At 45.7% G+C, this 26220-nt stretch overlaps 1 protein-coding gene across 2 annotated transcripts in view; it reads left to right on the top strand.

Annotated features, from left to right (window-relative positions):
- The window catches only part of B3GNT9 (UDP-GlcNAc:betaGal beta-1,3-N-acetylglucosaminyltransferase 9), a 107388-nt gene extending 85791 nt beyond the window's left edge, over positions 1-21597 (top strand). The window contains exons 1-2 of one of the 2 annotated variants that reach the window (XM_030204935.1): positions 17085-17155; positions 19690-21597. In XM_030204935.1, the coding sequence (XP_030060795.1) occupies positions 19742-20950 (1209 nt within the window). In that variant the 5' untranslated portion in view covers positions 17085-17155; positions 19690-19741 and the 3' untranslated portion in view covers positions 20951-21597. Of the gene's footprint in view, positions 1-17084; positions 17156-19689 lie in introns of those variants that run through there. The other variant, XM_030204934.1, reaches the window with a different exon arrangement.
- Positions 21598-26220: the final 4623 nt, after the last annotated feature.

The raw sequence follows: 26220 nt of genomic DNA, 5'->3' as shown, positions 1-26220 counted from the left end.
GCCTATTTGCGGCAGTGGCGTAGCCAGACCTGACATTTTGGGTGGGCCTGGAGCTAATATGGGTGGGCACTATGTATATAGGTACTAGTAAAAAAGGCCCGTTTCCAAAACAAATGAAACGGGCGCTAGCATGTGGTTTTTTTTTTGTTTTCTTTTTCTGTTTGATATTAAGGGATATATATTTTTTTTTTTAAAGGAAAACAGTTTTTTTTTAAGTTGTAAAGTCTGTATGAGTGTTTGTGGTTTTGAGGGGGGGTTGTGGGGGTCTATGGGTGTATGCTATTTTTTGGGGGGGGGAGGGGTGTTTGTGGGGTAGGGTAGCGTTGTTCTGTATGAGTGTTTGTGGTTTTGAGGGGGGTTGTGGGTGTCTGTGGGTGTGTGTGCCATTTTCTGGGGGGGTGTTTGTAGGGGGGTGTTTGTGGGGTAGGGTTGTTCTGTATGAGTGTTTGTGTTTTGGGGGGGGGATTATGGGAGTCTGTGGGTGTTTGTAAGAGAGAGATATAGGTTTTTACTGTTTCTGTTTTTGTATTAAGGGGGTTGGGGGAGGGAGTGTGTGTGTATGAGTGTGAAAGCAAGATGTTGTCTGTCCATGGCAGTGTGTGGCATTTTGGGTGGTGGGCAGTTTGGTTGTATGTATGTGTGTTAGTGAGTGATGCTGATTGTCCATATTAGATGTGGGGGTTTTTTGTGGCTGGTAGGGGGTGATTCTCTGCGTGTGAGTGTGATACAGTAATCTTAATTCAGCAGGGCACTCTGATGTGGTATTTGTAGGCACTTGTATTTTTGTTGAAACCAGAGGGATCCGTTGCAGGCAGGCAGTAGGAGTAGATATGGGTTTTTTTCGAGTGTGGAATGTGGGTGGTGTTCTGTAGGGGGGGACGGGGCTGAGGGCGCATGTGTCTGGAGGTCTCCTTGTAGGCACTGATTTCAGCTGGGCACTCAGGTAGGCTGTGATCCATTTTTTTTAGGGGGGGTTGGGCGCCGGAGGTTTCCGTTTGGGTGTTTTTTTTTGGGGGGGGGGGGTTGGTTTGGTTTTAGTGTGGAATGTGGGTGGCGTTCTGTAGGGGGGGCGGGGCTGAGGGCGCATGTGTTTGGAAGTCTCTGTTGTAGGTACTGAACGCCGGCTTGGAGACTCACCGCATGAACAGCTTGCAGAGTAAGGTCCGCGATGTAGTGGTTGTTTAGTGGCGTTCTTCGTCCGCGCTTTCCTCGCGGTTGGTCCCCGTGCTGGTAGCTACCCCCTCCTCAGGAAGGGGCGGGACTCGTGTGTGTTTTTTTTTTTTTCCTGAATGCCGCTGCATTTTCTTCGCTGTCCCATTCCTGCTCCTCTGCAGCACCGGTCCCATTCAAAGGCTTGGTGGTTTCTAAGTCCATGTGAGTGTTTGGGAGGTGGAACCGTACTTTGTGTGCATCACCTGAGGCACAGCCAATCAGCAGCGCGTGGGCGGGGCAAACACTGATGTTCAAAAAGTGGTCTCTGCCGCCTCACTTTAGAACGTTGGGAAAGTGAGGCTTCATTAGAATGTTGGAGGTGCGTTTTATATAGAGAGATGATGGATTTCTAAGTAGTCTGCCCAGCAGCTGCCCTGCATCAATATAAACCACATATATACTTAATAGAAAAACAGATATTTGTAATACATTATCCCATATCTTAAACTTGACCAGACATAAGTCTGCAATAATGGCAAACATCTCAATACACATGACAGGATCCTGCAATATAATTACAACAATAGCATATATCCTTTGCTTTATAACAAATGCCTGATTAAGTAAACGTTGAAGTCTTTTTCACTTCCTCTAGCTCTACTCTATCTCCCTTCTGATGCTGACAAAATAAAATGCGGTACATATCCTTCAACTTTACATTATAATATATGTGCCTTATTAAGCTGTATTAATCAAACATTTAACATTTGGCAAATATACCTTTGAAGACTTCTTCCTTTTCTACCTACTATGGAATTTGTCGCATATAGAAAACATAGCTAGAATGTTTCCTCTTATAGCTTTCCTAGGAAAAATGTATTTAAATTTGGGTATCACCTCAATAATAGCAACACAAAATCCCTTCACCTCCAGGTACTTTGTGAAGTAAGAGGAAATCCTGCAAAGAAACTTCTTAGAGTCTATGTTGCAAACTTTAACCAATTCTGAATACAAATGCCAATAACAGTACCTTTAAAAAGGCAGCAGTGAATACACACAACAGCAATACACATCTCATTGGAAAGGCCAGACAAGTCAGAATCCTAGATCCACACAAACTACATGCCAGCAAAATCTCTCACCTGCTGGATCACATGCAGAACACAGACCAACCCTCATCAATTATAGAATTAAGGACCAAAAATCAGAAATTGCCTTGTAGCCTGGCATCAGTCCTTCCCTTCCTTACCCCCCTCACCATCCTTGTAGCCTGGCATTGGCCTTTCCCTTCCCTATCCCACCATGATCCAGCCCTTCTACTCTACCCCCACTATCCATTCCCATAGCCCAGCATCAGTCCTTCCCTTCCCCACCATCCATCCGATAACTAGGCATCTGCCCCACCCCTCCCTGCACGCAACCTAGCATTAGCCCTGTCCTACCCCCTTAACCATAACTCCCTAGTATGGCATCCCCTCACCCCCACCCAGAAACCTGCCCACATTAAATATAAAGCTTTTAAATAATAACAATATTATTATTATTTTAACCTGGGCACTGCAGAGACTTCCCCACCCAAAAACCCACCAACATAAAAAATACAACTTTAAAAAAAAACTTGGGCATTGAGCCCACCGCCACCCAAAAACACATTTAAATTTGTTGGTGGGTTTCTGGGTGGGCTTGTCACTGTCTAGGGGGGAATTCCTCACTCTCCCCTCCGCCCCCCCCATGCGAGCATTTAAGGCATATCTTTGCTGGCAGGGATGCCAACTATCTTTCTCTTTTGATCTAGGCACAGGGAAAAAAAGATTTTAAATGCTCCCAGGTTTCAACCTAATTCATGTTTAATGTGGGAATATAAATGTTATAAATAACTTAAAACAAGTAAATAAATAGATAGAAACTCTGGATGTTGAGCACCTGATTCTCATAATATATCTATTTTAATGGCTCTTTCCAGGAGAAAAAAAATCTCTACATGAATACAATAGTGCTAGAGTGTCCCTATAACCTGCCCCTCCTCCAAATGACACACTAATTACGATTTATAACAATTTACTACTCTACCTATGAAAAGCTGGCATGTTTGAACATATAAGTGAGATTAAATAAACATGCTACCAACATTAAAGAACGACAACATGGATGCAGCAGCTCAAACGACTGCTTGCTTTGTTTGGGATGATGGTAGGGGAAAGAGACAAACCTCTGAGGAATCCTGACTAGATTGATGCATAAAGATGGAAGCAGGAGGTATATCGCAAGTGATGAAACACACAAAGCAGTCATGGCACGCAAGTTTCTGAAAGCTGCATGAAAATATCGTAACTATCGTAACTAGCAGTGCAATTGCCCCGGGATATTTATCAAAGAATGTTTCTCTACAGGTTGTAAAAGAGAGCTCCGTAATCAAACACTCAAGGTATGCTTTTTCAAAACCCAGGTTGACAACAGACCCAGCCTACACAAAACATAGCCCCTGACCATTTCAGCAATCACAGGAATCCTGACACTTGGAACCTCTTTGCTTTTGAAAGTAGGGTAGGCGATTAACATATCTAACCTCTTTGAGCTGCAGCCCTGCCTTCAATGTTGCCGGCTTCCAAGTCCCGGCCGGTACTTCGGTGGCCTGAAGGCTGAAGCAAGAACCTTGAGCTGCAAACCTCATGCTTGTGGCAGAAATTTCCTTGTGACACCGGTCTACATGCCGCGGGGAACGGAGGTAAGGCAAGGCAGGCAGAGAGCTCCTGTTTTTTTTTGCTGTGTGTGTGGGCTGTGAGCAGAGCCAATGAGGCTGGAGCCCAGGCAATTTCCTTAAGCCTAAGACAGAATCGATTGGTGGATCAAGCGAAACTGGGTGGGCCTGAGCCATGATTGGATGGAATGGATCCTCAGAAGCTTAGCCGAAACTGGGTGGCGGAGCAGGTGGGGGGAAGAGGGGTTGGTGGTTGGGAGGCAAGGATAGTGGAGGGCAGACTTATAAGGTCTGTGCCAGAGCCGGTGATGGGAGGCGGGACTGGTGGTTGGAAGGCGGGAAGTACTGCTGGGCAGACTTGTACGGTCTGTGCCCTGAATAAGGCAGGTACAAATCAAGGTAAGGTATACACATGAGTTTGTCTTGTTGGGCAGACTGGATGGACCGTGCAGGTCTTTTTCTGCCGTCATCTACTATGTTACTATGACTGGATAACACCCCTCTCACTGCTGGACTGCTGACTCCATCTTAGTATTTTTGAGTTTTTCAATAATTTAAAACTTGCTAAAGTATTAAGGATATTAACCTAATATAAAAATGACTTTTAGTTTATATGGAGGGGCATAATCAAACGGGGACAACCATCTCTAAGGGCGCCCATCTCTAAGGACGTCCCGGTGAAGGGGCGGGGAAACCCGTATTATCGAAACAAGATGGGCGTCCATCTTGTGTTTCGATAATATGGTCGGGGACGCCCAAATCTCAACATTTAGGTCGACCTTAGAGATGGTCATCCCCAGTTTTCGTCGATAATGGAAACTGAGGATGCCCATCTCAAAAACGACCAAATCCAAGTCATTTGGTCATGGGAGGAGCCAGCATTCGTAGTGCACTGGTCCCCCTAACATGCCAGCACATCAACCGGGCATCCTAGGGGGCACTGCAGTGGACTAACTGATGCACTAACTGAAAGGAAAAAGGCATGCAGTGGTCACTAACCACCTCCCACCCCCCAAAAAAAAAAACAACTTTAAAAACTTTTGTCTTGGTTTTTTAGAGTATGGGTGAAGGATGTCCTTCGCTATGCCTCCGTGACGGCAATTGAGAACGTCCTTCACTATTTATTTATTTATTTAGATTTTGCTCACACCTTTTTCAGTAGTAGCTCAAGGTGAGTTACACTCAGGTACACTGGATATTTCTATGCCTCCGTCCCTGCAACAGCAGTTGAGGACATCCTTTGATATGCCTCTGTCCCTGCGACGTCCTTTGCTATGGCAGTTGAGGACATCCACAATGTGGATGTTTGTGAGAAGGACATCCATGCCTGGATGTTTCTGTGAGAAGAACGTCCATGCCTGCTATGCCTCCGACATCCCCAACAGTGGGATTTCAACTGGCCACCTCTGAATTGCAAGACCAGTGCTCTAACCACTAGGCCACTCCTCCACTCCACTCTCTTGAAATCTGGCCATCCCTGTGGGGGGGGAGCAGTTGAGGACGTCCAAAATGTTTGAAAGAAGGACGTCCATGCCCTCTTTATGCCTCCGCTGACACACAGGTCCCCCCCCAGGGACCTGCATACTGCCTCCCCCCCCCCCCCCAGGAATGGCCAAATTTCAAGGGCGTGGAGTGGAGGAGTGGCCTAGTGGTTAGAGCACTGATCTTGCAATCCAGAGGTGGCCGGTTCAAATCCCACTGCTGCTACTCGTGATCCAAAATCCAAATAAATAAAGGGGGTGTTGGAAGCATAGCAGGCATGGATGTCCTTCGCACAGAAACATCCAGACATGGATGTCCTTCTCACAAACATCCACATTTTGGACGTCTTTTTTGGCAGGGACAGAGACATATCTAAGGACTGCTGTTGTAGGGACTGAGGCATAGAAATATCCTGTGTACTTGAATGTAACTCACCTTGAGCTACTACTGAAAAAGATGTGAGCAAAATCTAAATAAATAAATAGCAAAGGACGTCCTCAACTGCTGTCGCAGGGACAGAAGCATAGCGAAGGAGGTCCTTCACCCATACAGTTTTTAAAGTTGTTTTTTTCAGGGTGGGAGGTGGTTAGTGACCACTGGGGGAGTCAGGGGAGGTCATCCCTGATTCCCTCCATTGGTCATCTGGTCATTTAGGGCACATTTTTGTGGCTTGGTCGTAAAAAAAAAAAGGACCGAGTAAAGTCGGCCAAGTGTTCATCAGGGACGCCCTTCTTTTTTCCATTATCGCTTGAGGACGCCCCTCTGTTAGGCACGCCCAAGTCCCGCCTTCGCCATGCCTCCGACATGCCCCCGGGAACTTTGATCATCCCCGCAACGGGAAGCAGTTGGGGATGCCCAAAATCGGATTTCGATTATGTCGATTTGTGCGACCCTGAGAGAAGGACGCCCATCTCCCGATTTGTGTCGGAAGATAGGCGTCCTTCCCTTTTGAAAATAAGCTAGATGGTATATTGTGTGATTTATTTAGTGTTTCCTTCTTAGATAGTAATGAAATGTATTTAAAACTCTGTAAGAGCACTCCTGATTACTATCCTAATTACAATAACTGACTATAAATGAAGAGTTGTCCTAGGGGTGAGCGGGTGTTGGGGAGGGTGGATGGGAAGTCTAAACTAGATCCTGCAGTTCCTGCTAGAGGCCATCTCTTAATGCTGTGGTACAGAGTTCAGGTTTTAAAACTAAGGGGGAAAGACTATGAAGATTAGTTGATAAAATTTGCTTTTTATATTTTCATTCTGCCTATCATGAACCTACAATTCCGCCTTTAAACCCCAATCTTTAAGTTCCCAAAGCAGAAAGCAAAATTGTGTTCACTTACCAGAGAAATGTCCACTTCTCTCAGAACATCTCAGAAAGAAAGTTCAGTAGGACCTTTCCTCTTTAGTTTTGAATCTAACGGGCCTTTTTTAAACAGGCTCTTTCAAGCTAACTCAGCAACCTATTCAAATATTCTACTTCCCCACACCTTAATTAACACCTAATTGAGGTCACTGGACATGCTACCTCTCCAGCAACCAAAGAACAGAAAATAACTGTCTTTAAGAACAAGAAATAAATGCTGGGCGGTGGCAGGAATGGAAAAGAGGGCTGTCGGGGAGCTGAGGGCAGGCAGGTGGGGCTGGCATTGAATCTGGAACTCGGGGGCTGAAGAGGGAGGCAGGGGTGTTACTGCACATGGATAGGATGGGAGGGGAGGATAGGGGCAAAGGAGAATCGCTGCACATGGGAGGGGAGGGGAGGAGAGAGAGGAGAAATCGCTGGACATGGATGTTTAGGAGAGGACAGAGGAGAATCGATGGACATGGATGGGAGAAGAGGGCAAGGGAGAGAGAAGAATTGCTGGACAGGTAGGGGAGGGGAGGATAGGGGAAAAGGAGAATCGTTGGACATGGATGGGAGAAGAGGGCAAGGGAGAGAGAAGAATTGCTGGACAGGTAGGGGAGGGGAGGATAGGGGAAAAGGAGAATCGTTGGACATGGATGGGAGGGGAGGGCAGAGGAAAATAGCTGGACATGGATGGGAGGGGAGGACAGGGTATAAAGGGGGATTGCTGGACATGGATGGATGAAGGGGAGGGCAGGAGAAATGCTGGACATGGATGGAGGAGAAGGAAGACAGGAAGGAGATGCACATGGATGGAGGGGAGGGGAGAGGAGAAATGCTGGAAGGAAGGAAAGACAGAGGAAGGAGATGCACACGGATGGAGGGGGAGAGGAGAAATGCTGGACATGGATGGAGGGGAGGGAAGACAGAGGAAGTAGAAAGACTGGACATGAATGGAGGGGAGGGAAGACAGAGGAGGAGATGCACATGGATTTAGGGGAGAGAGGAGAAATTCTGAACACAAATGGAGGGGAGGGGAGAGTGTTGAAATGCTGTACATGGATGGAGAGAGGAACTGAGATGAACATGGATGGAGGTGAGGAGACAGGAGAAAGGCTGGACATGGATCATGGAGGGGGGAGAGGAAGGAGATGCATATGGATGGAGGGGAGGGAAGAAAGAGGAAGTAGTTGAGGGAAAGGGAAAAGAGGAGAAAAACTGCACATGGATGGAGAAAATAAGCAAAAGCTGGATCTGCTCTATACCTCCTCCAGTCAAGTCCACGGAGGGCCTAGCTTTTACCTATGGATGTAGGGCAAGAAATGATGAAGAAAGGAGGAAAGTAAAGAAATAAATGGAAAGGAAGCCCTGGAAATGGAGTTAAGGGAACAGATAGAGAGCAGCAGAATCAGAGACTGGGACCAACATTATCAGAAGAACAAAGTAACCAAACAATAAAGGTAGAAAAAAAATCATTTTATTTTCATTTTAGTGTTTGGAATATGTCCAATTTGAGAATTTACATCGGCTGTCTTATTTTGCACTGGGTATACTGGAGCTGTAACAGCTTACAGAAATTATTTATAATGAAAACAAATCACAAGTTATTTTTTCTCCTAAACTGGTATAGTATTTTCAATGATACCTGCTTATATGCGACTGACAAAAGACACCACTGTCATCTACATACGTGCTGTAAGGAGTATGAAGGAAGGAAAAGGGTGGAGAGGAACCCCAGCTTCCTACAGGGGAAAAGAGAGCTGGAGGTTAGGAGGGAAGACCCTAGGGGGGCTCCTGTTTTGCCTAAGAGGGACATACCAATAAGAAACTACAACTCCCAGAAAGCCCCAGGAGAACCCCGGGTAAGGAGAAATAGGGTGCAAAACCAAGAAGCTCCAGAAGAGGGCTGCCAGAAAAGGGGAAAAGCTGAGTCACCACCCTGGTGGAGGAGGTGGCTGAACCGGGGGTGGGGGAAGGAAAAGCAGCCTAGCCCGGTTAATGAGGAAAAGAGAGATCAGCTGGAAAAGGGGTGGGGAGAGGAGAAAATGGACTGGGCTCCAGAGAGAGAGGAGGAGGAACAGGAGGCCATGGAGCAAGAGGAGCCAGAGAATGTCTCAGAAGAACCGATGGAACTCTTGGCTCTGAGGCAGCCCGAGCAGGAGGTATAGTGGGAATGCCCGGGTCAAGCGGGAGGAGGTCAGGAGAGTAAGGCTGACCAAGAGGGTGGGACCCGAGGCTTTGAGCCCGCGCAAAGCCTGGCTATATTGAACTGAGTTGAGAAAAGCCTGGCTGTAATTGGGACTGTGTTTTGAACAGCCTGGCTATATTGAACTGAGTTGAGAAAAGCCTGGCTGTAATTGGGACTGTGTTTTGAACAGCCTGGCTATATTGAACTGAGTGGAGAAAAGCCTGGCTGTATTTTGGACTGTGTTTAGCACAGACAGGCTATATTGAACTGAGTGGAGAAAAGCCTGGCTGTAATTGGGACTGTGTTTTGAACAGCCTGGATATATTGAACTGAGTGGAGAAAAGCCTGGCTATATTTTGGACTGTGTTTAGCACAGACAGGCTATATTGAACTGAGGTGAGAAAAGCCTGGCTGTAATTGGGACTGTGTTTTGAACAGCCTGGCTATATTGAACTGAGGGGAGAAAAGCCAGACTGTAATTTGACTGGGTTTAGTACAGCCTGGCTATATGGAACGGGGCTGAGTCAAACTGGGCAGTAATTATACGGTGTCTGGAACAGCCTGAATATTGAAGGGTGTTTTGTTTGAAAACCCAAAAAGGCCTGCTGAATAAAGAAAAGTAAAGGAGGAAACGAAAGCTCTGGGGCCGGTGGTGTGGTAAGGCCTTCCCGGACTGGGCCAGACGCAGAGACCTTTTACAAGTGGTGGCAGTGGTGGGATCATCTGCAGGACCTGTCGCTAGAGGAGGCCGTGACCTGCCTAGACGAAAAGCCCCCGAGAGGGCCAACGCTGAGAAAGGCGCAGACCCGTCTTGGGTTCCGGTAAGCGGGCCCAACTTGGGGGAGGGGTAGAGGGAGCGGAGAAAGAGTCCAACATAAGTGGGGTAATCGCACTTGGATGTGGTTCTCTGTTGTTTTTTTTTCCAGGTGACGATTCCAGTGCCAGGATGGACCCCAAGGAGATCTTCGGGTGGATGACTCTGCAGTTCCAAAAACAGCAGGAGCTGACAGCAAAGATAGTCGAGGACTCATTGATGGCGGCCAGGGATCAGAAGCAACCAGTACTAAACATGCTACAAGACTTTTTCCAAAGAGGTGATAGTGCTCCACGAGAGGGGGACATAGGAGCGAATGGACTGGGGCCCGGAGGAAGCGGTGCGGTAGGACAAGTCTCCATGCATTCACTTAACTGGGGAAAGTTGTCCGAGCAGGATAATGTGGACGATTTTTTGACTGCATTTGAGAGGGTGGCTGGGGCGGCTGGGTGGCCACAAGAGCAGTGGGCCATGAGATTGGTGCCGTCTGTCAGGGGAGGCGCTGGCAGCCTTTAGGGATTTGTCTCCTGGGGAGGCTGCCAACTATGGAAGGTTGAAAGAGGCTATTAAGGACAGATATGGACTCAGTACACACGCTTACAGGCGTAAGTTTAGAGCCACTAAATGGGAAAAGGGGACCCCCCTAAAGCGGTAGCAAATAAACTAATGGATTTAGTGAAAAAATGGGTGGAGCCCGAGCAACACACCCTGCACGAGGTACTGCAAGAACTGGTAGTGGAGCAATTCCTCCAGGGTCTGCCAGCCGAGATTAGGGCAGAATTAATAAAGAGGGGATGTAAGACGGTAGAGGGGGTGACCTCGGGGTTGGAGTGTTACCTAGAAGCCCAGCAGTGGGGTGGACCAGAGCGGGAGGGAGGCAAGGTTCGGGTGTTAGAAAAAGGGGAGCAAAAAGTTTCCCTAGTTAAACCAGAGACCCCCGCAGGGAGTAAAAAGACAGGGCTAGACACCGGCCAGAGTAGAAAGGCTACTCCTTTTGGGAGCAAGGTGTGCTTTAAGTGTGGTAAGGCTGGACACTTCAAAAAAGATTGCCAGTGGCAGGAGGGGTGGATCTCTCAGGTGGCCCAAGGGTTTAGGCCCCGATACCTAACTCAGGTCAAGGTGGAGGGAGTGCCCATCACAGCCATGTTAGACTCTGGGGCGGACCAATCCATGATCTCTAGGAGGTTGTGGCAACAAATACGAGAGAGGAGGACCCCGGGTAGGGATACCTATGATGGAGGGGTGTCCATACAATGTATTCATGGGGCCAAGACATGTTATGCGCTCCAACGGGTCAACTTACAGGGGCCCACCGGGGAGATAGAGCTGGCCATGGCCGTTCTACCCCGATTGCCCCAGGACATGATTTTGGGGAGGGATTGGCCACCATTTATAGAGTGTATGGGCGAGAAAAAAGTGTTGGTCACTACCAGAGCTCAGTCTCACCGCGAGGCGGACGGGGAAGAGGAAGGCATAGGGGCTGTTTTTCCTTTTCAGGGGGAGGTCTTGGGCGAGCCGGGCCGAAAAAAAAAGAGTAAAGCGGTGAAAAAACAAGAACAGAAAGATCGAAGGGAGGCTTTTCAGCGGATACAGAGGGAGAGTTACCTGCCGGTGGCTCCGGAAGAATTAAGAGAGCAGTTTCCCCAATTTCATAGGGAGCAGGCCAATGACCCTACTTTAGAGTATGCCTGGGAAAGGGCGCGCCAGGGAGAAGGTCAGGTAGCTCCGGGGTTCATGATAGAAGGGAACATATTATATCGAAGGGTGCCAAGCTGGGAAAACTCGGGAGGAGGGAGACAGCTAGTGATCCCCTGGGCTTTTCGTCCTTTGGTGGTAAGGCTGGCCCATGATCATCCTCTGGGCGGACATAAGGGCTCCCAGGCTACCCTGACTCAAATATTGGCGAGGTTTTATTGGCCAGGTGTTTATGGGGAGGTGGAGAAGTACTGCAAGTCCTGCACCAACTGTCAAAAGGTATCAGACAGATTCCCTCCTAAAGCACCGTTAAAGCCTCTTCCGAGGGTAGAGCAACCGGGGAGGCGGATAGCCATGGATATTGTGGGGCCTGTAACTAGGTCACAGAGAGGGTTCCTCTATGTCTTAGTAGTTATGGACATGGCCACCAGGTATCCCTGGGCCCTGCCATTAAGGAACATTTCAGCGAAGGGTATTGCCAGGGAACTCATAAAAATTTTTTGTGAGGTAGGTTTTCCCCAAGAAGTCTTGACCGACAGGGGGTCCAATTTTATGTCACATACCTTAAGGCAGGTATGAGAGGCGTTTGGGATAAAACATGTACGCACGGCAGCTTACCATCCGCAAACCAATGGGATGGTGGAACGCTTTAACAGGACCTTAAAGGGTATGCTAAAAAAAGCCTTAGGAGAGGATAGGACCGGATGGGACCAGCTTTTACCATTTGTGCTATATGCATACCGGGAAAAGGTGCAAGACTCTTTAGGAGTTTCACCTTATGAGTTAATGTTTGGTAGGAGACCCAGGGGTATGTTAGATATCGTACATGAGCATTGGGTGCCGCCCGAAACCACCGATCAGTCTGTGGTTGAATATTTACAGGATCTGAGGGGCCGATTGGATAGGATACAGGAATATGCCCGGGACCGGCTGGAACAGAGCCAAGAACAACAAAAGGGGTATTATGATAGAGGGACTCGGGAAAGGGAGTTTGCATCCGGGGATAGGGTCCTTATCCTGATATCGGAAGATCCACATAGGTTCGCCTCTAGGTGGAAAGGACCCTGGGTGGTGAGGAGGAGACTCGGCCCCCTCACGTATGAGGTGGCAAATGAGAGGGGTCGGATTCAGACTTTTCACGTTAATCTTATGAAACCTTGGGTAGCTAGGGTAGGGTTTCAAACTCGGGGGGAAGAGAAGGAAGGAGAGGAGTTAGGGCCTCAAATACGGGAGATTTTCAAGCCCGGCGAGCCCGGAGTTAACCCCCAGCTACCCCAGGGGCAGAAAAAGGAGATAAGAAGGCTTTTAGAGCGCTTTAAAGATGTTTTGACGGCATGCCCGGGGAATACCCACCTAGTAGAGCATGATATTGTAACGGAACGGGGTAAGATAGTACGGCAAAGGCCCTATAGACTCTCCCCAATGAAAAGGAGGGAAGTCATTAAACAAGTGCAGGAAATGTTAGATTTTGGGGTAATTGAGGAGTCCCATAGTCCCTGGTCAAGCCCAGTGGTATTAGTCCCAAAACCTGAAGGGGAGTGGAGATTTTGTATTGATTTCCGCCAACTTAATACTATCTCTCGGACGGATGCCTATCCTATGCCTTATATTGAGGAGCTGGTGGACCGGTTGGGGTCAGCACAGTATCTTACGACCCTTGATTTAACAAAAGGATACTGGCAGATTCCCCTGTCTCCGGGAGCTCAAGCCAAGACAGCTTTTAGTACCCCCATAGGATTGTACCAATTCAAAAGGCTCCCCTTTGGCCTTAATTCGGCGGCGGCGAGCTGCCAAAGATTGCTTGACAGGGTCCTCAGACCACATCAGACATATGCTGCGGCATATATGGATGATGTGGTAATACACAGTGAGGACTGGAACACCCATTTGAAACACGTAGGGGCGGTGATGCAATCTTTTAGGGAGGCCGGACTTACCCTGAACCCGAAGAAATGTTACTTTGCCCAGTATAGGGTGAAGTATTTAGGGTATAACGTAGGCCGGGGGGAGGTGCGACCCTTACTGAATAAAGTTAAAAGCATCCAAGAATTTCCCAGGCCCAACAGAAAAAAACAATTGCGTAGTTTTCTGGGTATGGTGGGGTGTTACAGGAGGTTCATCCCTCACTTTTCCGAAATGGCCACTCCATTAACGGACATGTTGAAGGGTAAGAGTCCGGATCATCTGAGGTGGGGGGAGGAGGAGTTGGGGGCCTTAGAGCAGATGCAGAAGGCCTTGTGCCAGGAACCGGTGTTGAAAGCCGTAGATTTCGAAAAACCCTTTATTCTGCAAACCGATGCTTCGGGGAGGGGGCTAGGGGCAGTGCTGTCTCAGGAACATGAAGGGGCAGAACATCCGGTACTGTATCTAAGCCGTAAACTCCTACCTCATGAGGACCATTACTCCACCATAGAGAAGGAATGTTTAGCAATAAGATGGGCGGTACAAGAGTGTACGGTCTATCTCGAAGGGAGGCCTTTTAAGCTAGTAACGGACCATGCTCCATTGAAGTGGCTGAATTTAATGAAAAATAATAACGGAAGGCTAATGCGCTGGTACTTGGCATTGCAACCCTTCCAGTACACAGTGGAGCATCGTCCGGGGAGATGTTTGGGAAATGTGGATGCCCTATCTCGGGTAGGAGAGGATAAGGAGGAAAAGGGAAAAGAATTGGGGAGTGAAATCTTAAGGGGGGGGGTATGTAAGGAGTATGAAGGAAGGAAAAGGGTGGAGAGGAACCCCAGCTTCCTACAGGGGAAAAGAGAGCTGGAGGTTAGGAGGGAAGACCCTAGGGGGGCTCCTGTTTTGCCTAAGAGGGACATACCAATAAGAAACTACAACTCCCAGAAAGCCCCAGGAGAACCCCGGGTAAGGAGAAATAGGGTGCAAAACCAAGAAGCTTCAGAAGAGGGCTGCCAGAAAAGGGGAAAAGCTGAGTCACCACCCTGGTGGAGGAGGTGGCTGAACCGGGGGTGGGGGAAGGAAAAGCAGCATAGCCCGGTTAATGAGGAAAAGAGAGATCAGCTGGAAAAGGGGTGGGGAGAGGAGAAAATGGACTGGGCTCCAGAGAGAGAGGAGGAGGAACAGGAGGCCATGGAGCAAGAGGAGCCAGAGAATGTCTCAGAAGAATCGATGGAACTCTTGGCTCTGAGGCAGCCCGAGCAGGAGGTATAGTGGGAATGCCAGGGTCAAGCGGGAGGAGGTCAGGAGAGTAAGGCTGACCAAGAGGGTGGGACCCGAGGCTTTGAGCCCGCGCAAAGCCTGGCTATATTGAACTGAGTTGAGAAAAGCCTGGCTGTAATTGGGACTGTGTTTTGAACAGCCTGGCTATATTGAACTGAGTGGAGAAAAGCCTGGCTGTATTTTGGACTGTGTTTAGCACAGCCTGGCTATATTGAACTGAGTTGAGAAAAGCCTGGCTGTAATTGGGACTGTGTTTTGAACAGCCTGGCTATATTGAACTGAGTTGAGAAAAGCCTGGCTGTAATTGGGACTGTGTTTTGAACAGCCTGGCTATATTGAACTGAGTTGAGAAAAGCCTGGCTGTAATTGGGACTGTGTTTTGAACAGCCTGGCTATATTGAACTGAGTGGAGAAAAGCCTGGCTGTATTTTGGACTGTGTTTAGCACAGCCTGGCTATATTGAACTGAGTTGAGAAAAGCCTGGCTGTAATTGGGACTGTGTTTTGAACAGCCTGGCTATATTGAACTGAGTTGAGAAAAGCCTGGCTGTAATTGGGACTGTGTTTTGAACAGCCTGGCTATATTGAACTGAGTGGAGAAAAGCCTGGCTGTATTTTGGACTGTGTTTAGCACAGACAGGCTATATTGAACTGAGTTGAGAAAAGCCTGGCTGTAATTGGGACTGTGTTTTGAACAGCCTGGATATATTGAACTGAGTTGAGAAAAGCCTGGCTGTAATTGGGACTGTGTTTTGAACAGCCTGGCTATATTGAACTGAGTTGAGAAAAGCCTGGCTGTAATTGGGACTGTGTTTTGAACAGCCTGGCTATATTGAACTGAGTGGAGAAAAGCCTGGCTGTATTTTGGACTGTGTTTAGCACAGACAGGCTATATTGAACTGAGGTGAGAAAAGCCTGGCTGTAATTGGGACTGTGTTTTGAACAGCCTGGCTATATTGAACTGAGGGGAGAAAAGCCAGACTGTAATTTGACTGGGTTTAGTACAGCCTGGCTATATGGAACGGGGCTGAGTCAAACTGGGCAGTAATTATACGGTGTCTGGAACAGCCTGAATATTGAAGGGTGTTTTGTTTGAAAACCCAAAAAGGCCTGCTGAATAAAGAAAAGTAAAGGAGGAAACGAAAGCTCTGGGGCCGGTGGTGTGGTAAGGCCTTCCCGGACTGGGCCAGACGCAGAGACCTTTTACAGTGCATAAACTATCAGATATGCCAATCTACATGAAGTGAATTGTGCCACCTCTGTATCTTCTTTTTCTCAATCCCCTCTTTGCTATTCATAAGTATCCCACACATATCCCCCTATATAAACCCTCCCGTCCCATCTTTTATCCCTTCTCCCCTGGACACTTCCATCTCCACCCCCTCCCTCAATCCTGTTGCCATCAGTAGGATCATGTCAGGTCTCCCTATCTCTACAGAGGCCTGTTGATCCCAGGAGAAAAGTGCACACCCTCATGCCACCCTCCCCTCGTCATTTACTTTAGCAGACACAGCACTAACATATAGCTATCTCTTACAATTTACATTGCTGAATGACCATTACATACACCAAATAATGCCCCTGTCAGCTATACTCTCCTCCATTTTAGCCAGCGAAAACCATACCACCCAGTTACCCTGGCAGAAAGTTCAGGTCCCCATGATGGCATTCATCTCTTTGGCAGAGGTTTGCCATTTCAGTCATCCGCTACCTTTGGACACTCGCTGCCATTTTGACCTCCCAGGGGTGACCTACTGAACCATCTTCGGGCATGGAACTGCGCCCTTCATAGTGGTTTCCAGAAAAAATTCTTTGGCTTCCTCCAATGTGTTGATTTGATGCTGTTTCCCATCATTGTAAAATTGCAAAGCAAACGGGTATCGCCATTTATACAGGATTTTTAATTCTCTCATTCTTTGAGTGACTGGTCACAGCTCCATCCGGCGCTTGAGTGTCGCGCCCGCTATATCCTGATAGATTTCAATCGGATAAGAATCCCATTGTACATTTACAGTCTTTATTGCAGCTTGCAAAACTTTTTCTTTATAATATGTGAAACATACCACTATATCCTTTGGTTTATTGTTGCGTGGCTCTCCCAAGGCCCTGTGTGCTCTAGAGTGTGCACTAGTTTCATCCAGCCCCAAAAGTGTCTGTGCAATAGATTGTACTTCATGCTCACAGCCCATATAAGCTGGTGTTTCGGGTATCCCATGGAATCTCAGATTATGCCTCCTGCTTCTATTTTCAATATCTTCCAATTTGTCTGAGAGGATGAGATTAGCCTCTCTTAGATCTTGGAGCTGGGAGGATAATACATTCAAAGTTTCATCATGGTCATCCACTCTGTGTTCCATGTCCTCCACTCTATGATCCAATTCTGCTATCTCACGATGTAGATCCGCTCTTAAAGTCAATATCTCTTCCCAGACTGCTTTTAAGTCTGTCTTAATTTTACGGATCCATTCTCTTATCTCTCAGAGCAGGTCTCATTCCAAAAAGAAATGTGGTGACATCTCCGCATGGGCCGGATCCGCCTCGTGAATCAAGCTTGCTGTCTGCGGCATCTGCCACATGGCGGCAGGCCCCTGCATTCCCAGGTAAGCAAAACTGGATAAATTTATTGCACCATTTGGCCTTACTCATCCCACCTTGAGGAATATGCCGTCTCGGGGTTGTTACGCTCTGAGTGATCAGCTTCATGCTGCTAAAGTCTGCAAAAATATGCTTATTTATGAGGGTAAGCACCCGGAGCAAATCTTTCACGCTGCCATCTTATGCAGTGATGTCACTTCCTCCTACCACTCAGTTTGATGGTAATTTTAGAGAAATTTACTTGTCCACTTTGAATTAGAGATCACCAACTGAAATTATGCAGACCAATGAAAATTTCTGTCATCACCTAACTAAACTGGAGCCAAGTAGACAGAAGGCAGGCTAATCTAGATTACAATTTTACAAGAACACTTTAGTGGCAATTCTATAAGCTGGCACCTAATGTTAGGCACCAGTAGTGTACATATGTTGCAGAATACTAGCACTTACGTGTATGATAAATACCAATAATTGGCATTTATGTGCATAAATGCTAGGCACTATTCTATAGCTTAGCGCACAACTCCTAGGGGACCATGCACATGGGTAAAGCATGGGCAGGCAATGGGCATGGTGCCAAGCATGTGGATAAAGGTGAGTTGGTTGATATTGTGTATCTGGATTTTCAGAAGGCGTTTGACAAAGTACCTCATGAAAGACTCCAGAGGAAATTGGAGAGTCATGGGAGGAGGTAGTGTCCTATTGTGGATTAAAAACAGGTTAAAAGATTAAAAAAAAACAGAGAGTAGGGTTAAATGGTCAGTATTCTCAATGAAGAAGGGTAGTTAGTGGGGTTCTCCAGGGGTCTGTGCTGGGACCACTGCTTTTTAACATATTTATAAATGACCTAGAGATGGGATTAACTAGTGAAGTAATTAAATTTGCTGATGACACAAAGTTATTCAAAGTCGTTAAATCGTGGGAGGATTGTGAAAAATTACAAGAGGACCTTACGAGACTGGGAGACTGGGCATCTAAATGGCAGATGACATTTAATGTGAGCAAGTGCAAAGTGATGCATGTGGGAAAGAGGAACCTGAATTATAGCTAAGTCATGCAAGGTTCCACGTTAGGAGTCACAGACCAAGAAAGGGATCTAGGTGTCGTCGTTGATGATACGTTGAAACCTTCTGCTCAGTGTGCTGCTGTGGCTAAGAAAGCAAATAGAATGTTAGGTATTATTAGGAAAGGAATGGAAAACAATAATGAGGATGTTATAATGCCTTTGTATCGCTCCGTGGTGCGACCGCACCTCAAATACTGTGTTCAATTCTGGTCGCTGCATCTCAAAAAAGATATAGTGGAATTAGAAAAGGTTCAGAGAAGGGCGACGAAAATGATAAAGGGGATGGGACGACTTCCCTATGAGGAAAGGCTAAAGTGGCTAGGGCTCTTCAGCTTGGAGAAAAGGCGGCTGAGGGGAGATATGATAGAGGTCTATAAAATAATGAGTGGAGTGGAACGGGTAGACGTGAAGCGTCTGTTTACGTTATCCAAAAATACTAGGACTAGAGGGCATGCGATGAAGCTACAAAGTGGTAAATTTAAAACAAATCGGAGAAAATGTTTCTTCATTCAATGTGTAATTAAACTCTGGAATTCATTGCCAGAGAATGTGGTAAAGGTGGTTAGCTTAGCAGAGTTTAAAAGGAAAAGTTCATAGACCATTACTAAATTGGACTTGGGGAAAATCCACTATTTCTGGGATAAGCAGTATAAAATGTTTTGTACTTTTTGGGATCTTGCCAGGTATTTGTGACCTGGATTGGCCACTGTTGAAAACAGGATGCTGGGCTTGATGGACCTTTGGTCTGTCCCAGTATGGCAATACTTATGTGCCTATGTAAGCAATGTGCACAACTTATAGAATACATGTATTACAGTGGCACACTTAGACGTGCCAACTTACACCTCCCATTGACTGTTCTAAGTGGGTGTGCCAAAGCAGTCTTATGCTAATAATCTATAAAGGCTTATGCACGCCTAAGTACCATTATAGAATTGGCAGTAAGCATGCCCCATTGAGGGCAATTCTACAAATGGGCGGCTCCATTTAGGCACCCTGAGGCCATGCAGTAGGATCCTATTCTATAAAAGAACCTGCAAGTTTCCTATGTAGGTGGGAGCACTGCTCATACTTTGACAATGTGTATGCCCCCTTGCTATGCAAGTTATGCAGATATTTGCAGAATATTGCTTAAGTGCCCTGATGACATTTACAGGGACATGTGTACACAAACATGCATAACTGCTAGATTTCTAGATATTTACATGTGCAAGGGAGTGTATATGCAAGTGCTTTCTTGCTGCATTTATGCAAATGCAATTACACCAGGTCTATGGCTGTTATAACTGTGATTGCAGTTGTTGGTGCACTGTTATCTTACATATGCTAGTATTTTATAACTGAATTTGGGTACCTAGGTTCCTATATAGAATAGGCTCTCACCACACAGCATCAGGGTGCCTGAATGAAGGTGCTACTGTATGACTTTTGATCCATTTGTAAAACAGCAATGTTTGATCTATTTATTTTCAGATGAAAACAGATTGCCAAAAGAATTGCTCATCATCCAATACTCATTTAGACAATGAGAGTTCAGCTGAAAGAGGATGCTATTTGTACTCTTATCCTGGTGCTATCTTTTTGCACTCTACTGTACTTCCAGCTTGGCCAAACATCTTCAAGAGGAAATAAAGAGAGAAACCATACAAAACCTCCAATGAAGTCAAGGGATCCGCCAAGCACGGTGGACCTCAGAAGACATCCCAAACCTAGACATATTTCTGACTTTAAGCAAGCTAAGCCAGTGTACAAGGAGCTTAAACACTCTACCATAGCACCAGCAGTGACCTACTCTTCTTTTGATTTTCAGCAATATCTGAGGAATAAAGACAAAAGAAACTACAATCTTCTCATCAACCAACCCAACAAATGCATAAAAAACCCAAAAGACCCCTTTCTGCTCATTGCTATAAAATCTACTGTAGAAGACTTTGACAGGCGTGAAATTGTTCGCAAAACATGGGGAAGGGAAGGTTCAATTAATGGTATGCACATTAAAAGAGTTTTCCTGCTGGGTGTCCCAAGGAATAAGATAGCAGTAGCTATGTGGGAGACCCTTGTAAATCATGAAAGTCAGACTTACAAAGATGTTCTATTGTGGGACTTTCTGGACACCTTTTTTAATTTGACATTGAAGGAGATACATTTTCTGAACTGGGCTGCTGAGTTTTGTTCAAATGTGAACTTCATTTTTAAAGGAGACAATGATGTTTTTGTCAATATGGAGAACATTGTAGATTTTCTAGAGGTCCATAGTCCTACAGAGGACTTGTTTGTCGGTGATATTATTAGCCATGCTAAGCCCATCAGACTAAGGAAGAGTAAATATTTCATTCCTGAAATAATGTATGGACTAGGGATCTATCCACCTTATGCAGGAGGTGGAGGATTTTTAATGTCTGGGATTACGATGAAAAAACTCTCTCGGGCTTGTAAAGACGTAGAACTCTTTCCCATTGATGATGTGTTTTTAGGTATGTGCTTGCAAAGGATCAATCTTAAACCTGTCTCACATGATGGATTTAAAACTTTTGGAATAGGGAAACCCTCAGCTGCCCCCCACCTGCAAACATTTGACCCATGCTTTTACAAAGACCTAATGGTAGTTCATAGTTTGAAAGTATCTGAAATCTGGCTAATGTGGAACCTTCTTCGCAACCATAATCTTTCTTGTTCTAAAAAACAGAGGGCAGGGAAACCATTTTATTGGGAAAGGAAGAAGGTGGTAGCATGAATATATTGATTAAGAGCTAGTTTGAATAGTTTATACATCAAGACCAAACTAGGAAGGCTGAATTTGCAATAGGTTTAACATATTGGCATTACAAGGACATGGAGATACAGTGTACAATGTTCATGCTGCCAGATTTCATTAAATCTAGACTTCAGAAATAAGCTTTGAGGAAAGCGTTTTACAAATTTCTTATTTTAATATGCAGAAAACTAGTAAAGCTGACATCCTATGTTATGTGACAGTGGACTATTTCACTCTTAATATTTCTTTTCAATAATTTCTTAACTTTAGAACCATATATGAACAAGTAATTCCTCTAGATCTGGGGTTCTCAACCCAGTCTGGTTTACAAGATAACATAAGAATACTGAGTCAATCCAGTGGTCCATCTAGCTCAGTATCCTGCTTCCAACAGTGGCCAATCCAGGTCACTAATAAGTGGCAACATTCCGTGCTACAAATCCTGGGGTAAGCAGTGGATAAGCATGAGAGATATGCATACAATGGAGGCAGTGCATGCAAATTTATCTCATGTATATTTCTTGTGGATGTCTGAAAACCAGATTGACTTGGTATGCTCTAGACTCTCTTAAAATCAGGGCTTTTTTGAAGGGGTACTGAGTACCGGCACTTTTTCCAATGTCTGCTAAAATTGACCCATGGTCCCCAAATTTTAATGAAAGATCTCAGGCTCTACACCCCAATTCTGCCTTGTCATACATTCTGTGACTGGTTGCAAGGGGCCTGGCTATTGTGGGGTGGGTCTCTCGGTGATCACCTCACTCCTGAAGGGTGGCCTAGCATTTGAGTACCGGCACCTTTTTCACTAGAAAAAACTGGTTAAAATCCAGCTGAGTTGCTATTATCATAGTGAAACAAGACAGAAAGCCTGTCTTCAACCTACCTTGTCAGAAAGTGTAAGGACCTAACCCTTTCCAAAGGCACAAAAGGGGACAAATCCTTTATTATAGAGCCTGGCAAATCATGGTGCATGAATACTTTCCTCCAGCATATCACTCCCCTCTGTAATGGTCAAAATTTACAGACCAGTTCTGCTAATCTTCACTTTACTTGCGAATTCCTCCTTATCCACATAGTAGTGCTTCTCAGCTCTTTCCTAGACACATATCTACCAATCAGGTTCTCAGGAGTACCCCAACGAATATGCATGAGATAATTTACATATATTGGAAACCTGTTGTATGCAAATCTCTCATGCATATTCGTTGTGGTAATCCTGAAAATCTATCTGGCTATGAGTGCTTGCAAGAGAGGGCTGAAAAGCATTTCCATAGAGGGCAGAGGACAGCATACCGAAATCTCCTTAAGACATACATGGTGTTTTTGCACTTTGCTAAAATGAAAACAAACAAAAACTATATGCTACTGATCCCTGCTTTAGTATATTTAGCTCTATGTATAAAACAAAATAGGAACAACCCATGTTTAGGAAACAACATGGTAAACAGAAGTAAGACCCAGCTTAGGTTCAGCGCCTAGTAGTGAAAATTGCAAGGTCAGTTAAAGACTCCCTTAACTGAATTCTTATTCATATGCTTCAAAATTGCATCTTCTCCTTCTTACAAATCTAGAATTGCAGTTTCAGTCTGCTCACAAGTTAACTGCTGTGCTTCACAAATACAATAGTATTTCATTTTAAAATAACATTTCTAATTATACTTTGTTGGCTTGGCTTTGATGTAATAAAGTTTTGTTCTTTTTCTACATACTGTTTCAAAAGGGATAGTTGAAATAAGCTTCCTTGTTTTCTTCCTGTTAACTTTATAACACATTCTTTTTCAGAGGCTAATATATTATTACATTTTCAATAACAGAAAAACGGATTGCATGGATTGCAACCAAAACACAGTTCCTTTAATCATCAAAATAAATATTCAAGTATAGACCCGACACGGGCTGTGTTTCAGTGCATGGCGTCTGCATCAGGGGTCTGGTTCAGATCCTATCCATCAGACAGGCAACAGTCCAAAGTGTTCGGCAGCATCTCATCACCATCATGGGCACAGATCTTTGGGTAAGCTCTTCAGTCAGCTTTTTTCAACACAGACCCAAAAATCACAGGCATCACTATAAGGTAGCAAATGCCACCCTAAAAATATTAGCTGCTCCCCTTTTGGCACCCCAGCAAAATGCGCCAAACCGCTTACCCACAGATCTGTGCCCATGGTGGTGATGAGGTGCTGCCGAACACTTTGGACTGTTGCCTATCTGATGGATATGATCTGAACCAGACCCAAGACGCAGATGCTGTGCTCCGAAACATGGCCCGTGCCAGGTCTATACTTGAATATTTATTTTGATGATTAAAGGAACTGTGTCCAATTTCTGAAGGCTCATGGTGTATTTTGTTGAATTTTGGACCTTGTTTTGTACTTCGAACCCTCTCTGTACTGAGTCATATTGGTTGGAAAATGTTCATGTTTGATGTCTTTAAATGCATGTTACAATATATTTATTAGAAAAAAAATCTATTTGTAATTTACTAAAATATCTGAGATTTTCTTTGTGTGAAAAAGTATATCAAAATGAAGTTATCTGTGTTACTTCTCTGTAACTCTGCTCCTCCAGAAACTATTAAACATCTTTTTAATTGAAAACAAATTGAAACTCAGTTTATTGTTTGGTTGAACTGTTTACAGCTTTTTAAAATACCACTACTTTCCAAATATTATTCTAATCTCAAGACTAAAGCACTTAATAAATGCTAGTCAGTAAGAGGAAAATTTAAAAAAATCATGAAGGGCAATTCTGTAAACTGGCGCCTAGACTTACCTGTCACTTATACGCATCAGAGGCACTATTGGCAGTTACAAGCACATATGGACCAGCTGCTATTCTAGAAGGTTGCACCTATCCACTATAGCATGTAACTGTACATGTGGGTGTCATGAGCAGCTTATAGAATACTTATCCAGGGCCGCTTTTACCAATGGGCAAAAGGGCAGCTGCCCCAGGCCCCTGCAAAAAGGGAGTCCAGCCACACAATTGCCCATTGGTAAATTTAGCCCTGTCTTTCTCTCTCTCTTTCTTCCCCTGCTCCCTGGAGAGTCCTGCATGTCCTCCTCCCTTCCTCTTGCTCCCCCCTTCCCCTTGGTCCTCCATATTTTTTTTTACTGCCATCAGTGACTCGGGAGTTGCTGGTGTTCGGGCCTTCCCGCAGTGCGTAGCATCTACTCCAGAAAGGGAGGTAATATTGAAAAAGGGGAGGAGAGATAGGGACACAGAGAGGCAATGCTGAAAAAGAGGAGGGTGGATAGGGACACAGAGGAACAATGCAGAAAAAGGAAGGGATACTGATAGGGCAGATGTGAACATAGGGGAGGAACATAGATGGCCGCCAACTGAAGGATCTCAGATCTGCAGCTCTAGGGACCCGGTTGGAGCACGGCCAGAGCGGGACCGTTTGATAGTCGGACTGCCTTACCGAGGCTGCCGCTGAGCTCAGAGCACCCCCAGGGAAATTGGGGAGCCCCCTCCCGAGCGGATTAGTGCAGCAGCCCACCCGAAACGAACCAAAGCGTCCTCATTGCCTCATGGCTGAGACAGCGGCGTTGCCCCTGACTGGACCGTGACCAGACCCTGGCTGGACCGCAACTGGAACACGCATAACCCAGACGGATGATTAAAGAGCGGCCGGAGCGAGACCATCTGTCGGTCGGTCCACCACGCCAAGGTACCGCTGAGCTCAGGGCACCTCCAGCATACCTGGGGGGTCTCCTCCCGAGCGGACTAGCGTTACAGGCTGTCCGAGGCTTCCTCACCGACTCACGCTCCCAGTACTGCCTAGGACAGACTGCGATACTGCCTGACTGGAACGAGACGAGACCATGGCTGGACTCCAACCGTACCGTACCTCCCACGTGCAACCCAGATGGACGAACTCACCTGGCAGTGACGCCCCATACACTCCATGAGCTGGTAAGAACGCCTTGCGGACGGATCCCCAACGCGGCCTCATCAGCCTCACCCAACGATGCCTCTAAGCACGCCACGAATTCGGGAAACCGTTCAGACTGCCGTGTGATGTGGTTCCAAAAGAGCTGATCGAGAGGACCAACAAACAGAGAGGAGCAGCGCACGGAGAGACAGGAGACACCCACGAGGTGTAACCCAACGGTGTTCACGAGGAGCGACACTAAGGCCTTGAAGCATGCTACATGTACACCACTGAATGGAAAAATTTTTAAAGTCGTAGAAATCCACAGGAACACCAAGACTACACCGAACCTGCGGATCGATCGCGAATCACTATGAGCCCATGCAAGAAAAAGGATACTGGACGTGAGGAGGAACAAAGCATGGATTACAACGCGTGAGCACTACCAAACCTAAATAATCTGAGTGTTATTCTCTGAACTTCTGCTCTGTAGCAAATTAAAAAGCTTCCTTTGAATGCCTTAATGTTCTGACTGCTTCTAATGTAGCATGTGAAAGACTTCCTTTGGTTGCTATAAATGCCTTAGATGCTTCCTTTAAATATTCTAAAAGCTTAATTGCTTCAGATACTCTAAATGCTTTAATTGCTTCTGGATGCTATAATGCTATGAATGCCTAGATGCTTGCTTTAAACACTCTAAATGCTTTACTGCTTTAAATACTCTAAATGCTTTAATTGCTTTAAATACTCTAAATGCTTTAATTGCTTTATATGCTTCAATGCTCGATATTACATTTATTCAATGCTCAATGTTCATACAGCTTGACATTGAAACTGCTTAATGTTGATACATAACTGCTTAATGTTGATATTACTTGATGTTCACACAAAATTTCATTCACTAACACCACTAAGCATTATCAACCATTACTAATTACAGCCAACATGAATATCAACAAACTGCTCAAGGTAATCTATTTCCTACCCCTAATCTACCACGCATGGACCACTCCCAATATAAACAACAACCTATCCACAGCACACAAACCCTACAGACCAACCACAGCTCACCAGACCAAAAGAATAATAACCAACTAAAAGGAAAAACAAGCACATTCGGAAATAACCAACAGAAAGGGAAGAAAGGTCACAACAAAACCAAATACCAAGACAACAGGCAACTAAAAAAATTAACACATCCATGCCCCAAACTGAACCTTACCGACCAATCCAAATGGGATACATAAACGCCAGATCAGTAGTAAATAAAACAGAGATTATAACAGACTGGATCACTACAGACAATCTTGACCTACTATTTATCACGGAAACCTGGATTCATGACCTTAAAGACCCCATAATCTTAGATTTA

The sequence above is a fragment of the Microcaecilia unicolor genome, chromosome 5, assembly GCF_901765095.1.
Source record: "Microcaecilia unicolor chromosome 5, aMicUni1.1, whole genome shotgun sequence".
Classification (NCBI taxonomy): domain Eukaryota; kingdom Metazoa; phylum Chordata; class Amphibia; order Gymnophiona; family Siphonopidae; genus Microcaecilia; species Microcaecilia unicolor.
The sequence above is the reverse complement of the archived record's forward strand: the minus strand, read 5'-3'. Positions and strand labels throughout refer to the sequence as shown.